The following is a 19,218-nucleotide window of genomic DNA, read 5'->3' on the forward strand; positions in this document are numbered from 1 at the left end:
GCAGCAGCACATCAGATCAATGGGATAAACTCTAAGGCTGGAATTTTCCAGGGTGGTTGCGGGTGCGATCGGTGGCGGGTCGGGTGGGGAACCCACCATCATCCCGCCCCCGCACGCCTTTCCCCCAGGTGCGTCTGTCATCGCGGATCCGACCCGACCAGCAGCGGCGGGAGACCCAATTGAAATCATCAGGTAGTTTACAGGCACTTTAGAGCCTTTTTTCACTTACTTTTTAAATTTCCCTGCATGCCTACGGGATTCACACAGCTCGGGATCCATGTCTGTCAACCTGAGGTGGGAGTTCCGTGGCCATTGCTTGATAGCACCAAATGTACAGTAAAAGCTCCCACCTGACAGATGATCACATTCCTCGGGCAGAAGCTGTTGCTCAGTCCATTTCCAGCACAGATTCTGCAGGCTGTAAGTCTTTCCAGCAAAGTCTCCATCCAGTGTCACCTCATTGAAGGAACCCTCTCACCATTGACAGAATGCTTCTGTCATCTGTACTTCACCTGCCATCTATTCCATCAACAGTGGTGCCGTTTATACTGTCGCACCTTCGTCCTCAGAATCGGACCATGATGAGCCCCAACACCAGCAGCACCAGGCACTCCAGCAGCACCAACAACAACAACACCAACTTTCTCCACAATCACCTGATGCTGCACAGGACAGAGGGCATCAGTACCTGAGCTCATTGCTGCCCGAAAGGCCAGGGATTACATATAGCTACATACAGGATATACAGCACAGAAACAGGTCATTCGGTGCAACCAGTCCATGCCGGCGTTTATGCTCCACTCGAGCCTCTTCCCGTCTTTCCTCATCTAAATCTGTCAGCATAATCCTCTATTTCCTTCTCCCTCATATGCTTATCTAGCCTCCCCTTAAATGCATCTATACTATTTGCCTCAACTATTCCCTGTGGTAGCGAGTTCCACATTCTCACCACTCTCTGGGTAAAGAAGTTTCTTCTGAATTCCCTATTTGATTTCTTGGCGACTATCTTATATTGATGACCTCTAGTTATGCACTTCCCCACAAGTGAAAACATTCTCTCTGTATCCACTTTATCAAAACCTTTCATAATTTTAAAGACCTCTATTAGGTCACCCCACAGCCATTTATTTTCAATCAAAAAGAGACCCAGCCTGTTCATCTTTTCCTGATAGGTATACCCTCGCATTTCTGATATCATCCTTGTAAATCTTCTCTGCACCCTCTCCAGTGCCTCTATATCCTTTTTATAATATGGCGACCAGAATTGTACGCAGTACTCCAAGTGTGGTCTAACCAAGGTTCGATACAAGTTTAGCATAACTTCACTACTTTTCAATTCTATCCCTCTAGAAATAAACCCTAGTGCCTAGTTTGCTTTTTTATGGCCTTGTTAACTTGTGTTGCTTCTTTTAGTGATTTGTATATTTGTACTCCCTTTGCTCGTCTACCCCACCCAGACTCGCACCCTCCACGTAATAAGTGACCTCACTATTCTTCCTATCAAAATGTAATACCTCACACTTATGTGTTGAATTTCATTTGCCAATTATATGCGCATTCTGCAAGTTTATTAATGTCTTCCTGCAATTTGTTGTGGTCGTCCTCAGTATTAACTATCCCTCCCAATTTAGTGTCATCTGCAAATTTAGAAATTGTGTTTTTGATTCCAAAGTCTAAATCGTTAATATAAATTGTGAACAACAGTGGTCACTGATCCTTGTGGAACACCACTACCTACCTTCTGCCACTCTGAATAGCTACCCTTTACTCTCTGCTTTTTGTCTTGAAGCCAGCTAGCTATCCATTCTGCTACTTGTCCCCTGACTCCTTATTCATTAGTCTATTATGCGGTACTTTATCGAAGACCTTTTGAAAATCTAGATAAATTACTGTCACCTCTTCAAAAAATTCAATGAGGTTCGTCAAGCAAGACTTTCCCTTTTGAAATCCATGCTGATTATTCATTATTATATTTTTGGTTTCTAGATATTCTTCTATTTTCTCCTTTAGTAGGGATTCCATTATTTTTCCTACCACCGATGTTAAGCTGACTGGTCTATCGTTCCCTGGACATGTTCTATCTCCCTTCATAAATATAGGTATTATTATGTTAGCTATCCACCAAGCCTCTGGAACTACACCTTTTTATAATGAAGTATTAAATATGTGTAGTAATGCCTCTGCTATCTCTTCACTAGAGCCTTTTAAAATGCGTGGATATAATCCATCTGGACTACAACCACGTTTGCAGTAAGTGCCTGCATCTTGAGGAACTTCAGCTCAGAGTTTTTGAGCTGGAGTCTGAGGTGCAGACATTGCGGGGCATCAGGGAGGTGGAGAGTTACTTGGACACTTTGATCCAGGAGGCAGTCACACCCCTTAGGTTAGGTAGTGGTACAGATCTGGTTAGTGGTCAGGGACAGGACGGTGTGACTGCAACTCAGGCAAGTAAGAAGACCTCAGATGCAGTGCTAGTGGAGCTTCGGCCTTTGCCTTTGTCCAATAGGTATGAGGTTCTTGCTGCCTGTGTGGATGAGGGAAAAGCCTGCAGGATAGATGAGCAAGCTGACCATGGCACCATGGTGCAGGAGGCTATTCAAGTGGGGGGAGTGAAAGGGAATGTAGTTGTGGTAGGGGACAGTATAGTCAAGGGAATAGATACTGTTCTCTGCATCCGCGACCAAGAGTTCCGAAGGTTGTGTTGCCTGCCCAGTGCCAGGGTTAAAGGCTGGAGAAGAACTTGGAGTGGGAGGGGGAGGATTCAATTGTTGTGGTCCACGTAGGAACTAACGACATAGGTAGAACTAGGAATGAGGTTCTGCTGAGGGAGTTTGAGGAGCTAGGATCCAAATTGAAAAGCAGAACCTCAAAGGTAATAATCTCTGGATTGTTACCTGAGCCATGCGCAAATTGGCATAGCGACAAACAGATTAGAGGTTTAAATGCGTGGCTCAAAGAGTGGTGTCGGAGGAAGGGGTTTCAATTCATGGGGCACTGGCACCAGTACTGGGGAAAGAGGGAGCTGTTCCGTTGGGACGGGCTCCTCTTAAACCGGGCTGGGACCAGTGTCCTGGCGAACCAAATAACTAGGGCAGTAGACAGGGCTTTAAACTAATGAAGTGGGGGTGGGAGGATTCAGGAAAGAGTAAATTTGAAAGCAGCAAGAGAAATGTTAAGGCTCTAGAGCAGTGTAGAGTTTTGGGTAAAAATAAGCAGAGTGGGCCAGGAAGGGACAGAGAGAGTAACAAAGTTAATAATAAGGCATTAGTGACTAAGGTGACATCAGGGAAAAATAGAAATAAGTCAAAGCTAAAGGCACTATATCTGTATTCACAACAAAATAGATGAATTAATAGCGCAGATAGAAATGAACAGGTTTGATCTAATAGCCATTACGGAGATGTGGTTGCAAAATGGCCAAGGTTGGGAACTAAATATTCCAGGCAACTTAACTTTTGGAACAGATAGGCAAAATGAAATGGAGGATGGGTAGCTCTGATAATAAAGGATGGGATAAAGACAGTAGAGAGAAAGGATCTTAGCTCCGAAAAACAAGAAGTAGAATCAGTTTGGGTGGAGCTAAGAAACAGCAAGGGGAAGAAAACATTGGTAGGAGTTGTTTATAGGCCCCCAAACAGTAGTTGTAATGTAGGGCAGAGTATAAAGCAGGAAATTAGAGGCGCATGTAACAAGGGTAATCCAGTGATCATTTTTAAAAATTTGTTCTTATGGGATGTGTGCATCGCTGGCAAGGCCAGCATTTATTGCCTATCCCTAATTGTCCTTGAGAAGGTGATGGTGAGCTGACTTCTTGAACCACTGCAGTCCGTGTGGTGAAGGTACTCCCACAGTGCTGTTAGGTAGGGAGTTCCAGGATTTTGACCCAGCGACAGATATAGATAGATTTTTGAATGTTAAGGGAATCAAGGGATATGGGGAAGTGCAGGAAAGTGGAGATGAGGTAGAAGATCAGCCATGATCTCATTGAATGGCGGAGCAGGCTCGAAGGGCCAAATGGCCGACTCCTGCTTCTGTTTCTTATGTTCTTATGACCAGGGGTTTTCTCCTCTTTGCGTTTGATTAATTTATTTAATATATCATAGAATCATAGAAAGTTACTGCATGGAAGGAGGCCATTTCGGCCCATCGTGTCCGCGCCAGCCAACAAAGAGTTATCCAGCCTAATCCCACTTCCCAGCTCTTGGTCTGTAGCCCTGCAGGTTACAGAATCCCAAGTGCACATCCAAGTACTTTTTAAATGTGGTTAGGGTTCCTGCCTCTACCACCCTTTCAGGCAGTGAGTTCCAGACCCCCACAACCCTCTGGGTGAAGACATTTCCCCTCAAATCCCCTCTAAACCTTCCCCCAATTACTTTAAATCTTTGCTCCCTGGTTTTTGACCCCTCTGCTAAGGGAAATAGGTCCTTTCTATCCACTTTATCTATGCCCCTCATAATTTTATACACCTCAATAAGGTTTCCCCTGAGCCTCCTCTGTTCCAAGGAAAACAGACCCAGCCTATCCAGTCTTTCCTCATAGCTAAGATTCTCTACTCCCGGCAACATCCTTGTAAATCTCCTCTGTACCCTCTCTAATGCAATCACATCTTTCCTGTAATGTGGTGACCAGAACTGCACACAGTACTCTAGCTGAGGCCTAACTAGTGTTTTATACAGTTGAAGCATAACCCCCCTGCTCTTGTATTCTGTGCCACGGCTAATAAAGGCAAGCATTCCGTATGCCTTCTTAACCACCTTATCTGCTTGGCCTGCTACCTTCAGGGATCTGTGGACATGCACTCCAAGGTCCCTTTGTTCCTCTACTGTACTCAGTGTCCTACCATTTAATGTGTATTCCCTTTCCTTGTTAGCCCTCCCCAAATGCATTACCTCACACTTCTCCGGATTGAATTCCATTTGCCACTGTTCTACCCACCTGACCAATTTATTGATATCTTTCTGCAGTCTACAGCTTCCTTCTTCAGTATCAACCACACATCCGATTTTAATATCATCTGATATATACCACAAAAAGCAAGGGACCTAGTACTGAGCCCTGCGGAACCCCACTGGAAACACCCATCAACCATTACCCTCTGCTTCCTGTCTCCGAGCCAGCTTTGAATCCAACTTGACACTTTGCCCTGGATCCTGGCTTTTAACTTCGTGACCAGTCTGCCACGTGGAACCTTATCTCCTATTTTTATTTTAAATGCATTTATTTCATTACTAATCTCATAACCCAATGTCATGTCCACCTGTTCCATCTCCCTGGTAAATACTGAGGCAAAGTAATGATTTAATATTTCTGTCGTCTCTCTATCACTGTCTGTGGTATTATCCTTTCCATCCCTTAGTGGCCCTATTCTCATCCCGACCTTCCTTTTTTTATTGATGTGCCTGTAAAATATTTTACTATTTTGTTTTATGTTCCTTGATAATTTAATTTCATAGTTCCTCTTTGTCTTCCTAATTGTTTTTTTGACTTCTTTCCTAATCTCTTCATATTTTCCCTTAACATGTTGTCCCCTGTTGTCCATGTACTTAATGTATGCCTCTTTACTTACCGTCAATTTTTCCCTTATGGCTTTATTCATCCATGGCGTCTCATACAAGATTCTGAAGGGGATTAACAGGGTAGATGCTGAGATTTTGTTCCCCTGGCTGGAGTGTCTAGAACTAGGGGGTATAGTCTCAGGATAAGGGGTAGGCCATTTAAGACTGACATGAGATGGAATTTCTTCACTCAGAGGGTTGTGAATCTTTGAAATTCTCTGCCCCAGAGGGCTGTGAATGCTGAGTCTTTGAGTATATTCAAGGCTGAGATTTTTGGACTCCAGGGGAATCAAGTGTTATGGAGATCAGGCAGGAAAGTGGAGTTGAGGTTGATGATCCGCCATGATCTTATTGAATGGCGGAGCAGGCTCGAGGGGCCATATGGCCTACTCCTGCTCCTATTTCTTATGTTCTTAGGTTCTTATTAGTGCTTAGCTTGTTCATGTTTTTTAGCAGAATATATTTTTCCTGCACTCTGTTGAACACAGTTTTAAATGTTTCCTATTGCTGTTCTACGTCATTGTTTGCCAATATTTTGTGTCCATTTTATTTTCCCAAGTTCCCATCATGGCCAGATTTAGTTAACTTTACGCTGTACACCCATATGGCTGCCACCTGATGTGCCAGATTGGCACCACCCCACACCAACAACATAAAGCATCCCTACAATGTCCAAGCCATTCCTTTCACACTCATCGCCATTACGGGGATACCAGTATGTCTCACCATTCACTGCAACTCACTAAGCCACTTCCAAAGGTGCACACAAATCTGTCCAAGACCAGAAAGTGTTGAAAATAAAGATTTTTATGTTTGACACCACATTAACAGAAACTTTACATAAACATTGGATAAAGCACCCAAGTGGCTACCCTTGTGTGCTGTTTGTTGGTCTGATTGCACTAGGATGAAGGTGAGTGAGGGGTGGCTAGTGAGATGGGGATGTGATAATGTAGATAGAGAGAGATGGATGGGTGGACATGCAAAGTATGTTGGTGTGTGTAAGGATGTGCAGGGTTAGGGTAGGGAAGGAAGAGTGATGGGGATGTGATGAGAGGCACAGCAGGATGCAGTTGAGTGTGGCTTTGTACTAACGTTTCCTGATCTAATGAGATCATTGAAACATTTGCGGCACTGCACCTGGGTCCTCCTGACCACGTTCCTGCTTGTGACCTCTGCAATCTGCAACCTGGCTGTGTTGGTCTCCTGGGGAGGTCTCTTTCGCCCATCGGAAGGAAAGAGAACCTCCCTGCATGCTCTGACTCCCTCCAGTGTAAGAGACTGACGATGGAGAGATCAAAGTGGGAGTGGAGCAGAGAATTAAAGTGACTCTTACACTGTTCCAACGAAGCTCAACGTAAACTCGAGGAACAGCACCTTATCTTTCGATTAGGCACTTTACAGCCTTCTGGACTCGACATCAAGTTCAACAATTTAAAACCATAACTTCGGCCCCTATTTTTTTTCTCTCACATGGCTACTGTTGATGATTCTGCCATCTCCATTTACACCTCATCTGGAGTCATCTTTTGTTTCTTAACTTGTCCCATTACCATCTCCTTTTGCCTTGCACCATCATCCTTGTTTGTCTTTTAATCTCTCCTGCCTTCCATCCTATCACAGACCTTCCCTGTTGTTCTTTCCTCCCCTCCTCTCTCTCCCTGCCCCTAAAAAATCTGTTACATCTCTTACTTTTTCCAGTTCTGACGAAGGGTCATCGACCTGAAATGTTAATTCTGTTTCTCGCTCTACAGATGCTGCCTGACCTGCTGAGTATTTTCAGCATTTTCTGTTTTTATTACCAATAATATATTCTTTTCAAAAATTACATTAAAAATATAAATTCATTAAGAGAGTACCATCGGTGGTTACAAAATATTAAGCAATATATTTGTGCTATTTTATTAACAAATATCACAGTTGATGTTTGTTGAGAAAATATCAAATCAAATCAAATCAAATCAACTTTTATTGTCATTGTTAGTGCACAAGTTGTGGTAAACCACTGTTTGTATTCCACTGTGTACATGCCTGGACATGCCTCGGCTGACTTCTCCCACAAGTCCTAGTATAAAGGTGACTGCTCCCCAGCCCCTTTGTATTCTGGACCGGTCGACCACTCGAGGCAGACCTTCATTCTTTTGTTAATAAAAGCCTTTAGTTACTCTCTTAACTCTCAGTCTTTTATGAGTAATTGATAGCGCATCAATTTTATTAACAACATTTTTATAATGGAGAAGATCCTCACACCAGCATGCCTGGACTTAGATCATTGGGAGGCGGACTCATCCACCAAGTTTACTCACTGGCTTAAGTGTTTCGAAAAATTCCTGACCGCCTCCGCAGCAATCAAATCGGACGAGGACAAACTGGATGTCCTGACCTCCAAAGTGAACCACCGAGTGTACTCGGTCATCCAAGACGCGACCTCGTACGCGGACGCTATCAAGCTCCTCAAGGACCAGTACACGCGCCCAGTGAACGAAGTGTACGCCAGGCACCTTCTGGGGAGTCGTAAACAACAACCTGGGGAATCGACCGTGGAATACCTTCAGGCACTGTCTGTGCTTGGCCGGGCCTGTGGTTGTAAGGATGTAAAGGCCGCCGTGTACACAGAGGAACTTATCCGGGACGCTTTTGTAGCGGGCCACAGATCCAATTACACCCGACAGCGACTGTTGGAGCAGAGTGACCTCGACCTCAACAAGGCCTCTGAACTCGCACTATCACTGGATGCAGCCTACCGGGGCATGGATGCCTACTCCTCTGCACCGTGGACGCCGCGGGGAATGACAGCCTGGGACACGGTAGGACCGCCTCATAGCGCCGTGCCACCCCAGCCACACCCCAGCAACGGCCCAACTACCGCAGCAGTGTCCCAAGGCCAGACAGCAGTGCCCCAAGGCCAGAAATGCTACTTCTGTGGCCAGGCAAAACACCCCAGAGCGCGCTGCCCGGCGAAAAAAGCGACCTGCTAGGGCTGCAGGAAGAAGGGACACTACGCTAACGTCTGCAGGGCCAAAGCCACCCCGAATCCCAGCAGCGCTGCGTGTGGGCCATGCGGGCCGCCATCTTGGGCCTCCCCGGCCATGTGCGAACCACCGGTACAGCAGCCATTTAGGACGCCTCCAGCCACATGGGGATCATGGACGCCGCCATCTTGGACGACAGCCGGAACACAGCAGGCCCCCAACACCGCCTCATCTGATACCCGCAGCGACACACCGACCCCTACGCTGGCATCCGTTACACTGGACCAAGCGAGACCGCACCAGCTGGCCAGTTCCACAATGGACATTAAGGTAAATGGCCACGATACAATCTGCCTTTTTGACTCTGGGAGCACGGAGAGCTTCATCCACCCCGACACGGTGCGGCGTTGCTCTCTCCCAGTCCTGCCTGCGCACCAGCGGATTTCTATGGCCTCCGAGTCCCAGTCGGCGGACATCGGCGGCTACTGCGTAGTGACACTCGTAGTAGACGGGACCGTGTACGATCATTTTAAACTTCTGGTCCTGCCCGACCTCTGCGCTGCCGTCCTGCTGGGGTTAGATTTTCAGTGCCACCTTAAAAGTGTTACGATGGCGTACGGTGGACCCCTACCCCCACTCACAGTCCGCAGCCAGCAGCTCCCAAATTGCCCGCCGCGCACCAGGTGCAACCTCTCCACACTCAGAGTCACCCCCCCCCCCCACTGTTTGCTAACCTCACCCCCGACTGTAAGCCCATCGTCACAAAGAGCAGGCGATACAGTGCCGGGGACAGGGTTTTCATTAAAACCAAAGTGGAGCGGCTCCTGAAGGAAGGGATTATTGAGGGCAGCACCAGCCCCTGGCGAGCCCAGGTTGTGGTCGTTAAGACCGGCGAGAAGCAGCGCCTGGTCATCGACTACAGCCAGACAATAAATCGCTACACCCTGCTGGACGCCTACCCACTCCCCCGCATAGCTGATATGGTCAACCAGATCGCGCAGTACCGCGTCTTCTCGACCATTGACCTGAAATCAGCGTACCACCAGCTCCCTATCCGCCCTGAGGACCGCCAGTATACTGCCTTTGAGGCAAACGGCCGCCTCTACCACTTCCTTAGGGTTCCCTTTGGCGTCACCAACGGGGTCTCCGTCTTCCAAAGGGAGATGGACCGGATGGTAGATCAAAATGCGTTGCAGGCCACTTTCCCATATCTGGACAATGTGACCATCTGCGGCCGTGACTTGCAGGACCATGACGCAAACCTCGAAAAATTCCTCCGCACCGCCAAACTCCTGAACCTGACATATAACAAGGAGAAGTGCATATTCCGCACAAACCGCCTCGCCATCCTTGGCTGTGTTGTGGAACACGGAGTCATCGGCCCCGACCCCGACCGGATGCGTCCCCTTATGGAACTCCCACTGCCCCACTGCCTCAAGGCCCTGAAGAGGTGCCTAGGGTTTTTCTCCTATTATGCCCAGTGGGTCCCCTACTATGCGGACAAGGCCCATCCGCTGATCAAGTCCACCTCTTTTCCCTTGACGGCAGAGGCCCGCTTAGCCTTCCACCGTATCAAGGAAGACATTGCCAAAGCCACCATGCACGCAGTGGACGAATCCATCCCCTTCCAGGTGGAAAGCGACGCGTCCGACTTTGCCCTGGCCGCTACCCTCAATCAGGCGGGGAGACCCGTGGCCTTCTTTTCACGAACCCTCCAAGGCCCGGAGACCAGACACTCCGCTGTTGAGAAGGAGGCCCAGGCGATTGTGGAGGCTGTGCGTCATTGGAGGCACTACCTGGCCGGAAAACGATTTACCCTGCTCACTGACCAACGCTCAGTTGCTTTCATGTTTAACAACAAGCAGAGGGGCAAAATCAAAAATGACAAGATCTTGAGGTGGAGAATCGAACTTTCCACCTACAATTACGAGATCTTGTACCGGCCCGGGAAGCTCAATGAACCCCCGGATGCGCTATCGCGTGGCACCTGCGCCAGCGCGCAGATCGATAGACTGCGGGCCCTCCACAATGACCTCTGCCACCCGGGGGTCACCAGGTTCTTCCACTTCATCAAGGCCCGCAACCTGCCTTACTCTATTGAGGAGGTCAGGACCATGACCAGGAACTGCCAAGTCTGCGCTGAGTGTAAACCGCACTTTTATAGACCAGACAGGGCCCACCTGATAAAAGCCACTCGCCCCTTCGAGCGCCTGAGCGTTGATTTTAAAGGGCCTCTCCCCTCCTCCGACCGCAATGTGTACTTCCTCAATATTATTGATGAGTACTCCCGTTTCCCGTTCGCCATCCCCTGCCCGGACATGACCAGTGCCACGGTCATTAAATGTCTGAACGACCTCTTCACCCTGTTCGGTTTCCCCAGCTATATCCATAGCGACCGGGGCTCATCGTTTATGAGCGACGAACTCCGTCAGTACCTGCTAACTAGGGGTATTGCCACAAGCAGGACCACCAGTTACAACCCCCGGGGGAACGGACAGGTGGAAAGAGAAAATGCGACAGTTTGGAAGGCCGCCCTGCTAGCCGTAAAGTCTAGGGGCCTTCCAACCTCCCGCTGGCAGGATGTGCTCCCCGATGCGCTCCACTCTATTCGGTCACTGCTCTGCACTGCCACTAACGCCACCCCTCATGAGAAAATGTTTGTCTTCCCAAGGAAGTCCACATCGGGGACATCGCTACCGCCATGGCTGACGTCCCCAGGGCCGGTCCTACTGAGAAGGCACGTGAGGACCCATAAAACGGACCCCCTGGTCGAGAGGGTCGACCTCCTCCACGCCAACCCCCAGTATGCTTACATTGCATACCCGGACGGGCGGGAGGACACAGTCTCCATAAGAGACCTTGCACCCTCGGGGGCCGCAGTAACCCACTACTCACTACCACCCCCCCCCACGATCAGATATCCAGCCCCAGCAGACGGCAGGCCTGGGCCCAGCGACCCGCTCGACACCTACGAGGACGACACGCCTGTGCCACAGCCTACGCGGGACTCGACGCCGGAAGCTCCACTACCCCTGCCGTCGCCACGCCGATCCCAGCGGCAGACAAGACCTCCGGAGAGACTCCAATACACTAACTTTTAATACACTTCACCCCGCCGGACTCAATTTTAAACAAGGGGTGAATGTGGTAAACCACTGTTTGTATTCCACTGTGTACATGCCTGGACATGCCTCGGCTGACTCCTCCCACAAGTCCTAGTATAAAGGTGACTGCTCCCCAGCCCCTTTGTATTCTGGACCGGTCGACCACTCGAGGCAGACCTTCATTCTTTTGTTAATAAAAGCCTTTAGTTACTCTCTTAACTCTCAGTCTTTTATGAGTAATTGATAGCGCATCACAAGTGCAGTACAACGAAATGTAGGCTTGCGGCTCCCGAGAATGTACAATTTGGATTAGGACACTTAAACATTTCAACATACATTTGTACATATATATTAGCATAAATATGACCATAATAAAGTGCATCGGCAGATGTGCAGGCTTTAGTGTTTATTTGTGGAGTTCAGTAGGATGACAGCCTTGGGAAAGAAGCTGTTCCTAAATCTGGTCGTACGGGTGCGAATGCATCTGTAGCGTCTTCCAGATGGTAGGAGGGCGAACAGACTGTGGCTGGGGTGGGTAGGGTCTTTGATGATGGACCGTGCCCTCCGTAGGCAGCGTTTCTGATATATATGTTCTATGGTCGGTAGCCGGGTGCCGGTAATGCGTTGGGCAGTTTTGACTACCCGCTGCAGGGCTTTCCGGTCATGGGAGCTACAGCTGCCGTACCATACCGTGATACAGTTTGTCAGGATGCTCTCTATAGTGCAGCGGTAGAAGTTAGAGAGGATCGGGGGTGACAGATTACATCCCTTCAGCCTCCTCAAGAAATATAGGCGCTGCTGGGCCTTCTTCACCAGAGAGGAGGTGTTGAGGGACCAGGAGAGGTCTTCCGTGATGTGGACTCCGAGGAACTTAAAGCTGGCCACCCTTTCCACCTCCGCCCCATTGATGTGGATGGGGGTGTGACTTCCGCCTTTGGACTTCCTGAAGTCCACGATTATTTCCTTTGTTTTCTTGGTGTTAAGGGCCAGGTTGTTGTCGGCGCACCACTTCACGAGATGCTGGACCTCCTCCCTGTAGGCTGACTCATCGTTGTTGGTGATCTGGCCTACTACCGTGGTGTCATCTGCAAACTTGATGATGGTGTTGGAACCATTAACAGCCACACAGTCGTGGGTGAAGAGGGAGTAGAGGAGGGGGCTCAGCACACATCCTTGTGGGGCCCCCGTGTTCAGGGTCAGGGGGGGGGAGGTGTGGTTGCCTAATTTGACAGACTGGGGTCTGTTTGTTAGGAAGTCCAGGGTCCAGTTGCAGAGGGAAGTGTTCAGGCCAAGAGTTTGGAGTTTGGTGGCCAGCTTGTTGGGGACGATAGTGTTGAATGCTGAGCTGTAGTCTATAAACAACATTCTGATGTAGGTCTCCTTACCATCTAGGTGATTCAGTGCCGAGTGTAGAGCAGTAGTGATTGCATCCTCCGTTGATCTGTTTGCCCGATAGGCAAACTGGTGTTGGTCAAGGGAGGCAGGAACACTGGCTTTGATGTGGGCTAAGACCAGTCTCTCGAAACACTTCATTATGATGGGTGTGAGTGCGACAGGTCGATAGTCGTTCAGACATGTCACAGCCGTGACATCACGTGACATAAAATGTCATCCTTCTATGATTTGACATTCCCCTTATTGTTTATTTATATTAAATTGCCAATACTCCTTTACTCCCGAAAGAATGATATCCAACCACCTCCTACAAAAACAAGCACACAGACAAAACAAATACCATGGCACACAAAATCAAGCTTAAAACTACAAGTAAATTTTAAAACAACTTGATAACAAAAATAAAGGTTACCTTTCATGATACAGTGGAAATAATAGTCGCTCCATATATTCACATCCATGGAAACAAAAGTCTTAACTGCTGTGTGTGTACAGTAGGTTATCGCTGATGACAAACTTTTTTCATTAAATTAATCATATGATTCACAACAGCAGCTCGTGCAGTATCAGGGCAGAATTGAAGAGCTGATGGGAATGATGCATTTGCTATAACAACATGCCCAGAGCGCACTCTGCCATCCGATCCTTATACTGTCTTGGGAACCAGATGCTGACTCTGTGTAAAGCCATGTTTACAAGTTCTCTCATTTGTATTTGGATTTGTGTTATTACAATCCAGTCATATCCATTTGCTTGCTACACAAGATTTAAGTGACTGCCAATAGAGAGAAATCACCTTCTCTGGGCAGAGAATAGAGCTGCAGCATTAAAGTTAGTGTAAGACATGGCTACAAAAAAGGGAAAATTTCAGAGTGGAAAAAAAATGATCATATAATGTCTGTTTCAAAAATGTTTATTTGAATTCTGCCCACAGATCGCTGACAAGAATAGTTGTAAACCAGGAAATGAGAAATGAAATTGAGGCAAATCAAAAGGTAGGTCTGTCTTTGCCATAGAAACTGTCGTTCTCCATAAATCTAGGCAACTGCGTTAAATATTTTTTAAATTTAATTTAGTACTAACTAGAAAGTAAGGTGCATTAACTAGTTGTAAACTATGAATTTAACCAAAAATAAATTCTTGCACAACAGTTAATTATTTGAACAGCTCCAGCAATAAAATCTGTGTTATGCCCTTGAGGCCATTTAAAACTTTGTTTTGATTACTCTGAATTACTCTCTACGTGCAGACATGGCTGTTCTCTGTAAAATGCTAAAAAATTAGATCTGCCATCCAATCCTTATTCATCATCTTGGGAACCAGATGCTGACTCTGCACAGAAATGAGCACTTGTTGATCTTGTTACCATTATTGTTTCCACCTAAATTAAAAAGTCACAAAGTTGAAGAATATCATGGTTGCTTTTTCTGAGTTGTTAGAATTTTGGGATAACTTTCTTGTAGGAAATGCATTTTATTTCAGAGCACATTTAAGAATGTAAGCCCAGGATAAATTAAAATAACACTGCAATAAGTTGACACCAAACCAAGGCACTCAACATTGTTCAAATACATAGGGCTGGATTTTGCCAGCCCTGGGGAGGCGGGTTTAGAGGCGGGACTGCCGGGAAAATGGCAGAATCTGGGGGCGGGTGCGCAAAACCCGCCCCATGCCATCTTGCCAGGAGGCGACTAGCCGTCCCGCGCAGAGTCCTGTCTCCTTGGAGGCGGGAAGGGACTACAGCCACTGGACTGCCTGTTAACATGTAGTTAACAGGCAGATAAGAGGATTATCCCCATTTTGCCCACACAAGTGCGGGCTTCCCGAAGGCTCCGAAATCCACCAGGGTCACCGAGGCGAGTAGTGGGTCTGCGGGGTCCAAAAGTGTGCTGTGGAGGTAAGTGATGGGTGCAAGTATGGAGAGGTGAGTATCTGAGGTAAGTGGAAAGTCTTAGAAAAAGTGTACTTACCTTTGTTTCTTCCTGCAGACTTCAATCGTGGGTATGCGGAGAGCCTCGCACCTCTGCGGCAGAGATGACAGATGGCCGTTGCATTCTCCAGTGCAACAACCATCTAATTTCTGCAAAGAAAAGAGGTTTGATGAGGTCTTGAATTCAAGAACTCATCAAACTACAGAGAATGTCATGTTTGACAGCTTCACAGATGAAACGTCACACGTTGATGTTCTCTGTAACCGGCTTTCCCGTAATTGGCCTGCTAAGCCCGCTGGGCGGGCTTAACGAGGTCAATCGAGGGAAAATAGCGTTGGCCAGAAGTTGATGGAGGTGGGACTGAAACCCGACAAGTGGAGTCCCACCTCCAAAAGCTCCCCATTAGCAAAATCCAGCCCATAGTCACACACAATAAGTGCTTTTGCAACCCCTTTTCTTTCCACAATGCAGCTAGGATACGTCAGCAGGGCACAGCAATATAATTGTGTATAAAACTGTGTGTAGGCTCTCACAGTACAGGCAGTTAGTCATAGAGTCATAGAGTTATACAGCACAGAAAGAGGCCCTTCGGCCCATCGTGTCTGCGCCGTCCATCAAGCCCTGTCCAATCTAATCCCATTTTCCAGCATTTGGTCCATAGCCTTGTATGCAATGGCATTTCAAGTGCTCATCCAAATGCTTCTTGAATGTTGTGAGGGTTCCTGCCTCTACCACCCTTTCAGGCAGTGAGTTCCAGACTCCAACCACCCTCTGGGTGAAAAAGTTCCTCCTCAAATCCCCTCTAAACCTCCTGCCCCTTACCTTGAATCTATGCCCCCTTGTTATTGACCCCCCTACTAAGGGGAAAAGTTCCTCTTTATCTACCCTATCTATGCCCCTCATCATTTTGTACACCTCAATCAGGTCCCCCCTCAGCCTTCTTTGCTCCAAGGAAAACAACCCCAGCCTGTTTAGTCTTTCTTCATAGCTGAAGTGCTCCATCCCAGGTAACATCCTGGTGAATCTTTTCTGCACCCTCTCCAAAGCAATCACATCCTTCCTATAGTGAGGCGACCAGAACTGCACACAGTACTCCAGCTGTGGCCTTACCAGCATTCTGTACAGCTCCATCATAACCTCCCTGCTCTTATATTCTATGCCTCGGCTAATGAAGGCAAGTATCCCATATGCCTTTTTAACCACCTTATCTACCTGTTCCGCTGCCTTCAGGGATCTATGTACATGTACACCAAGGTCCCTCTAACCCTCTGTACTTCCTAGGGTCCTACCACTCATTGTGTATTCCCTTGCCTTATTTGTCCGTCCAAAATGCATCACCTCGCACTTTTCAGGGTTAAATTCCATTTGCCACTTTTCCGCCCATCTGACCAACCCGTTTATATCGTCCTGTAGCCTGAGGCTTTCCTCCTCGCAATTTACCACCCCACCAATTTTCGTGTCATCTGCGAACTTACTGATCATACCTTTTACATTCTCATCCAAATCATTTATGTAGATCACAAACAGCAAGGGACCCAGCACCGATCCCTGAGGTACCCCACTGGACACAGGCTTCCAGTCACAAAAGCAACCTTCGACCATCACCCTGTGCCTCCTGCCACTCAGCCAGTTTAGGATCCAACGTGCACCCTGGATCCCATGGGCTCTTACCTTCTTGACCAGTCTCCTATGCGGGACTTTGTCAAAAGCCTTACTGAAGTCCATGTATACCACATCCACAGCATTTCCCTCATCCACACACCTAGTCACCCCCTCGAAAAATTCAATCAGATTGGTCAGACATGATTTACCCTTGACAAAGCCATGTTGACTATCCCCGATTAATCCTTGCCTCTCCAAGTGGAGACTAATTTTGTCCCTCAGAATTTTTTCCAATAATTTCCCTACCACAGATGTTAGGCTCACTGGCCTGTAATTCCCTGGTTTATCCCTGCTACCCTTCTTGAATAATGGTACTACGTTAGCTGTTCTCCAGTCCTCTGGTACATCCACTGTGGCCAGAGAGGTTCTGAAAATTTGTGTCAGTGCCCCTGCAATCTCCTCCTTTGCCTCACGCAGCAGCCTGGGATACATCTCGTCCGGGCCTGGGGATTTATCCACTTTTTGGCCTGCTAAAACCGCTCGTACCTCCTCCCTCTCGATGCTAATATGTTCAAGTATATCACAGTCCCCTTGTCCGATTTCTATGTCTACATCGTCTTTCTCCATAGTGAACACAGATGCAAAAAATTCATTTAAAACCCCGCCTACATCATCTGGCTCTACACACAGATTGCCACTTTGGTCCCTAATGGGCCCTACCCTTTCCCTGGTTATCCTCTTGCCCTTAATATACTTATAAAACATCTTAGGATTTTCCTTTATTTTGCTCGCCAGTGTTATTTCATGGCCCCTCCTCGCTCTCCTAATTTCTTTTTTAAGTATGCCCCTGCACTTTTTATACTCCTCTAGGGCTTCCTCCGTCTTTAGTCTTTTGTAACTGCCAAAAGCCCCCCTTTTTTTCCTAATGCATTTTTGTATATCCCTTGTCATCCAAGGTTCCCTTTGCTTGTTGGTCCCACCCTTGACCTTTAGGGGAACATGTTGGCGTTGTACTCTCTCTATTTCCCTTCTGAAAGTCTCCCACTGCTTTGATGTGGATTTTCCTATAAGTAGCTGCTCCCAGTCCACTTTGGCCAGATCCTGCCTTATCATATTAAAATCGGCCTTCCCCCAATTTAGAACCCTTATTTCCGGGCCGTCTTTGTCTTTTTCCATGACCACCTTAAATCTCACCGAATTATGGTCACTGTCGCCAAAATGCTCTCCTACTGACACTTCCACCACTTGCCCGGCTACATTCCCTAGAATTAGGTCCAGTACCGCCCCCTCTCTTGTAGGACTTTCTACATGTTGGCTCAAAAAGCTCTCCTGGTTGCACTTTAAGAATTCTGCACCCTCTAAGCCTTTCACACTCTGACTATCCCAATTTATATTGGGGAAGTTGAAATCCCCCACTATTATTACCCTATTATTTTCGCACTTCTCTGAGATTTGCCTACATATCTGTTCCTCTATCTCCCCCTGACTGTTTGGGGGCCTGTAGTACACTCCCAGCAAAGTGCTTGCCCCCTTTTTGTTTTTAAGTTCTACCAATATGGCCTCATTTGAGGAGCCCGCTAATATATCATCTTTCCTTACAGCAGTAATTGACTCCTTAATTAATATTGCAACACCCCCTCCCCTTTTACACCCCCCTCTGTCTCGCCTGAAGATTCTATACCCCGGAATATTGAGCTGCCAGTCCTGACCCTCCCTCAACCATGTCTCCGTGATTGCAACAATATCGTACTCCCATGTGTTCAACAACAACTTCAGTTCATCCACCTTATTTGCAAGACTCTTTGCATTAAAATAAATGCCTTCCAGCCTTGCCATATTCCCTTTTGCCTTCACATATTTGCTCTGCCTTCCCAGCTGACTTGTTTTTTCCTCCGTATTTGGCTGTAAATCACCCCGTACTATAGCTCCACTCTGTATCCCATCCCCCTGCCAAGTTAGTTTAAACCCCCCCCAACAGTGCTAGCAAACCTCCCCACAAGGATATTGATCCCCCTCTGGTTCAGGTGTAAACCGTCCGACTTGTACAAGTCCCACCTTTCCCAGAAGCAGACCCAGTGATCCAGGAAACTAAAGCCCTCCCTCCTGCACCATCCCTTTAGCCACGCATTCATCTGTTCTATCTTCCTATTCCTATACTCACTAGCACGTGGCACCGGGAGTAATCCAGAGATTACAACCTTTGAGGTCCTGCTCTTTAATCTTCGACCTAGCTCCCTAAATTCTTGCTGCAGGACCTCATCCCTCTTTTTACCTATGTCGTTGGTACCAATGTGGACCACGACCTCTGGCTGTTCGCCCTCCCCCTCCAGAATGCCCTGCAGCCGCTCAGTGACATCCTTGACCCTGGCACCAGGGAGGCAACAAACCATCCTGGATTCACGTCTACGGCCACAGAAACGCCTATCTGTTCCCCTTACTATAGAATCCCCTACCACTATTGCTCTCCCACTCTTTTTCCTCCCTTCCTGGGCAGCAGGAGCACCCCCAGTGCCAGGAAGTTGGCTGCTGCTGCCTTCCCCTGATAAGTCATCCCCCCCAACAGTATCCAAAGCGGTATACCTGGTTGAAAGGGGGATGGCCACAGGGGTCCCCTGCACTACCTGCCTGCTTCTATTGTTCCGCCTGGTGGTCACCCATT

At 47.7% G+C, this 19,218-nt stretch overlaps 1 protein-coding gene across 1 annotated transcript in view; it reads left to right on the plus strand.

The window, feature by feature from the left end:
* The window catches only part of LOC147111533 (UDP-glucose:glycoprotein glucosyltransferase 1-like), a 680,288-nt gene that overhangs the window by 253,522 nt on the left and 407,548 nt on the right, over nucleotides 1-19,218 (plus strand). Inside the window, exon 11 of the mRNA XM_085999896.1 lies at nucleotides 13,961-14,021. Coding sequence (XP_085856022.1) covers nucleotides 13,961-14,021 — 61 coding nt within the window. The remainder of the gene's footprint in view (nucleotides 1-13,960; nucleotides 14,022-19,218) is intronic.

This window comes from Somniosus microcephalus, chromosome 10 (genome assembly GCF_052327205.1).
Source record: "Somniosus microcephalus isolate GS21.2 chromosome 10, FLI_Smic_1.0, whole genome shotgun sequence".
Lineage (NCBI taxonomy): Eukaryota > Metazoa > Chordata > Chondrichthyes > Squaliformes > Somniosidae > Somniosus > Somniosus microcephalus.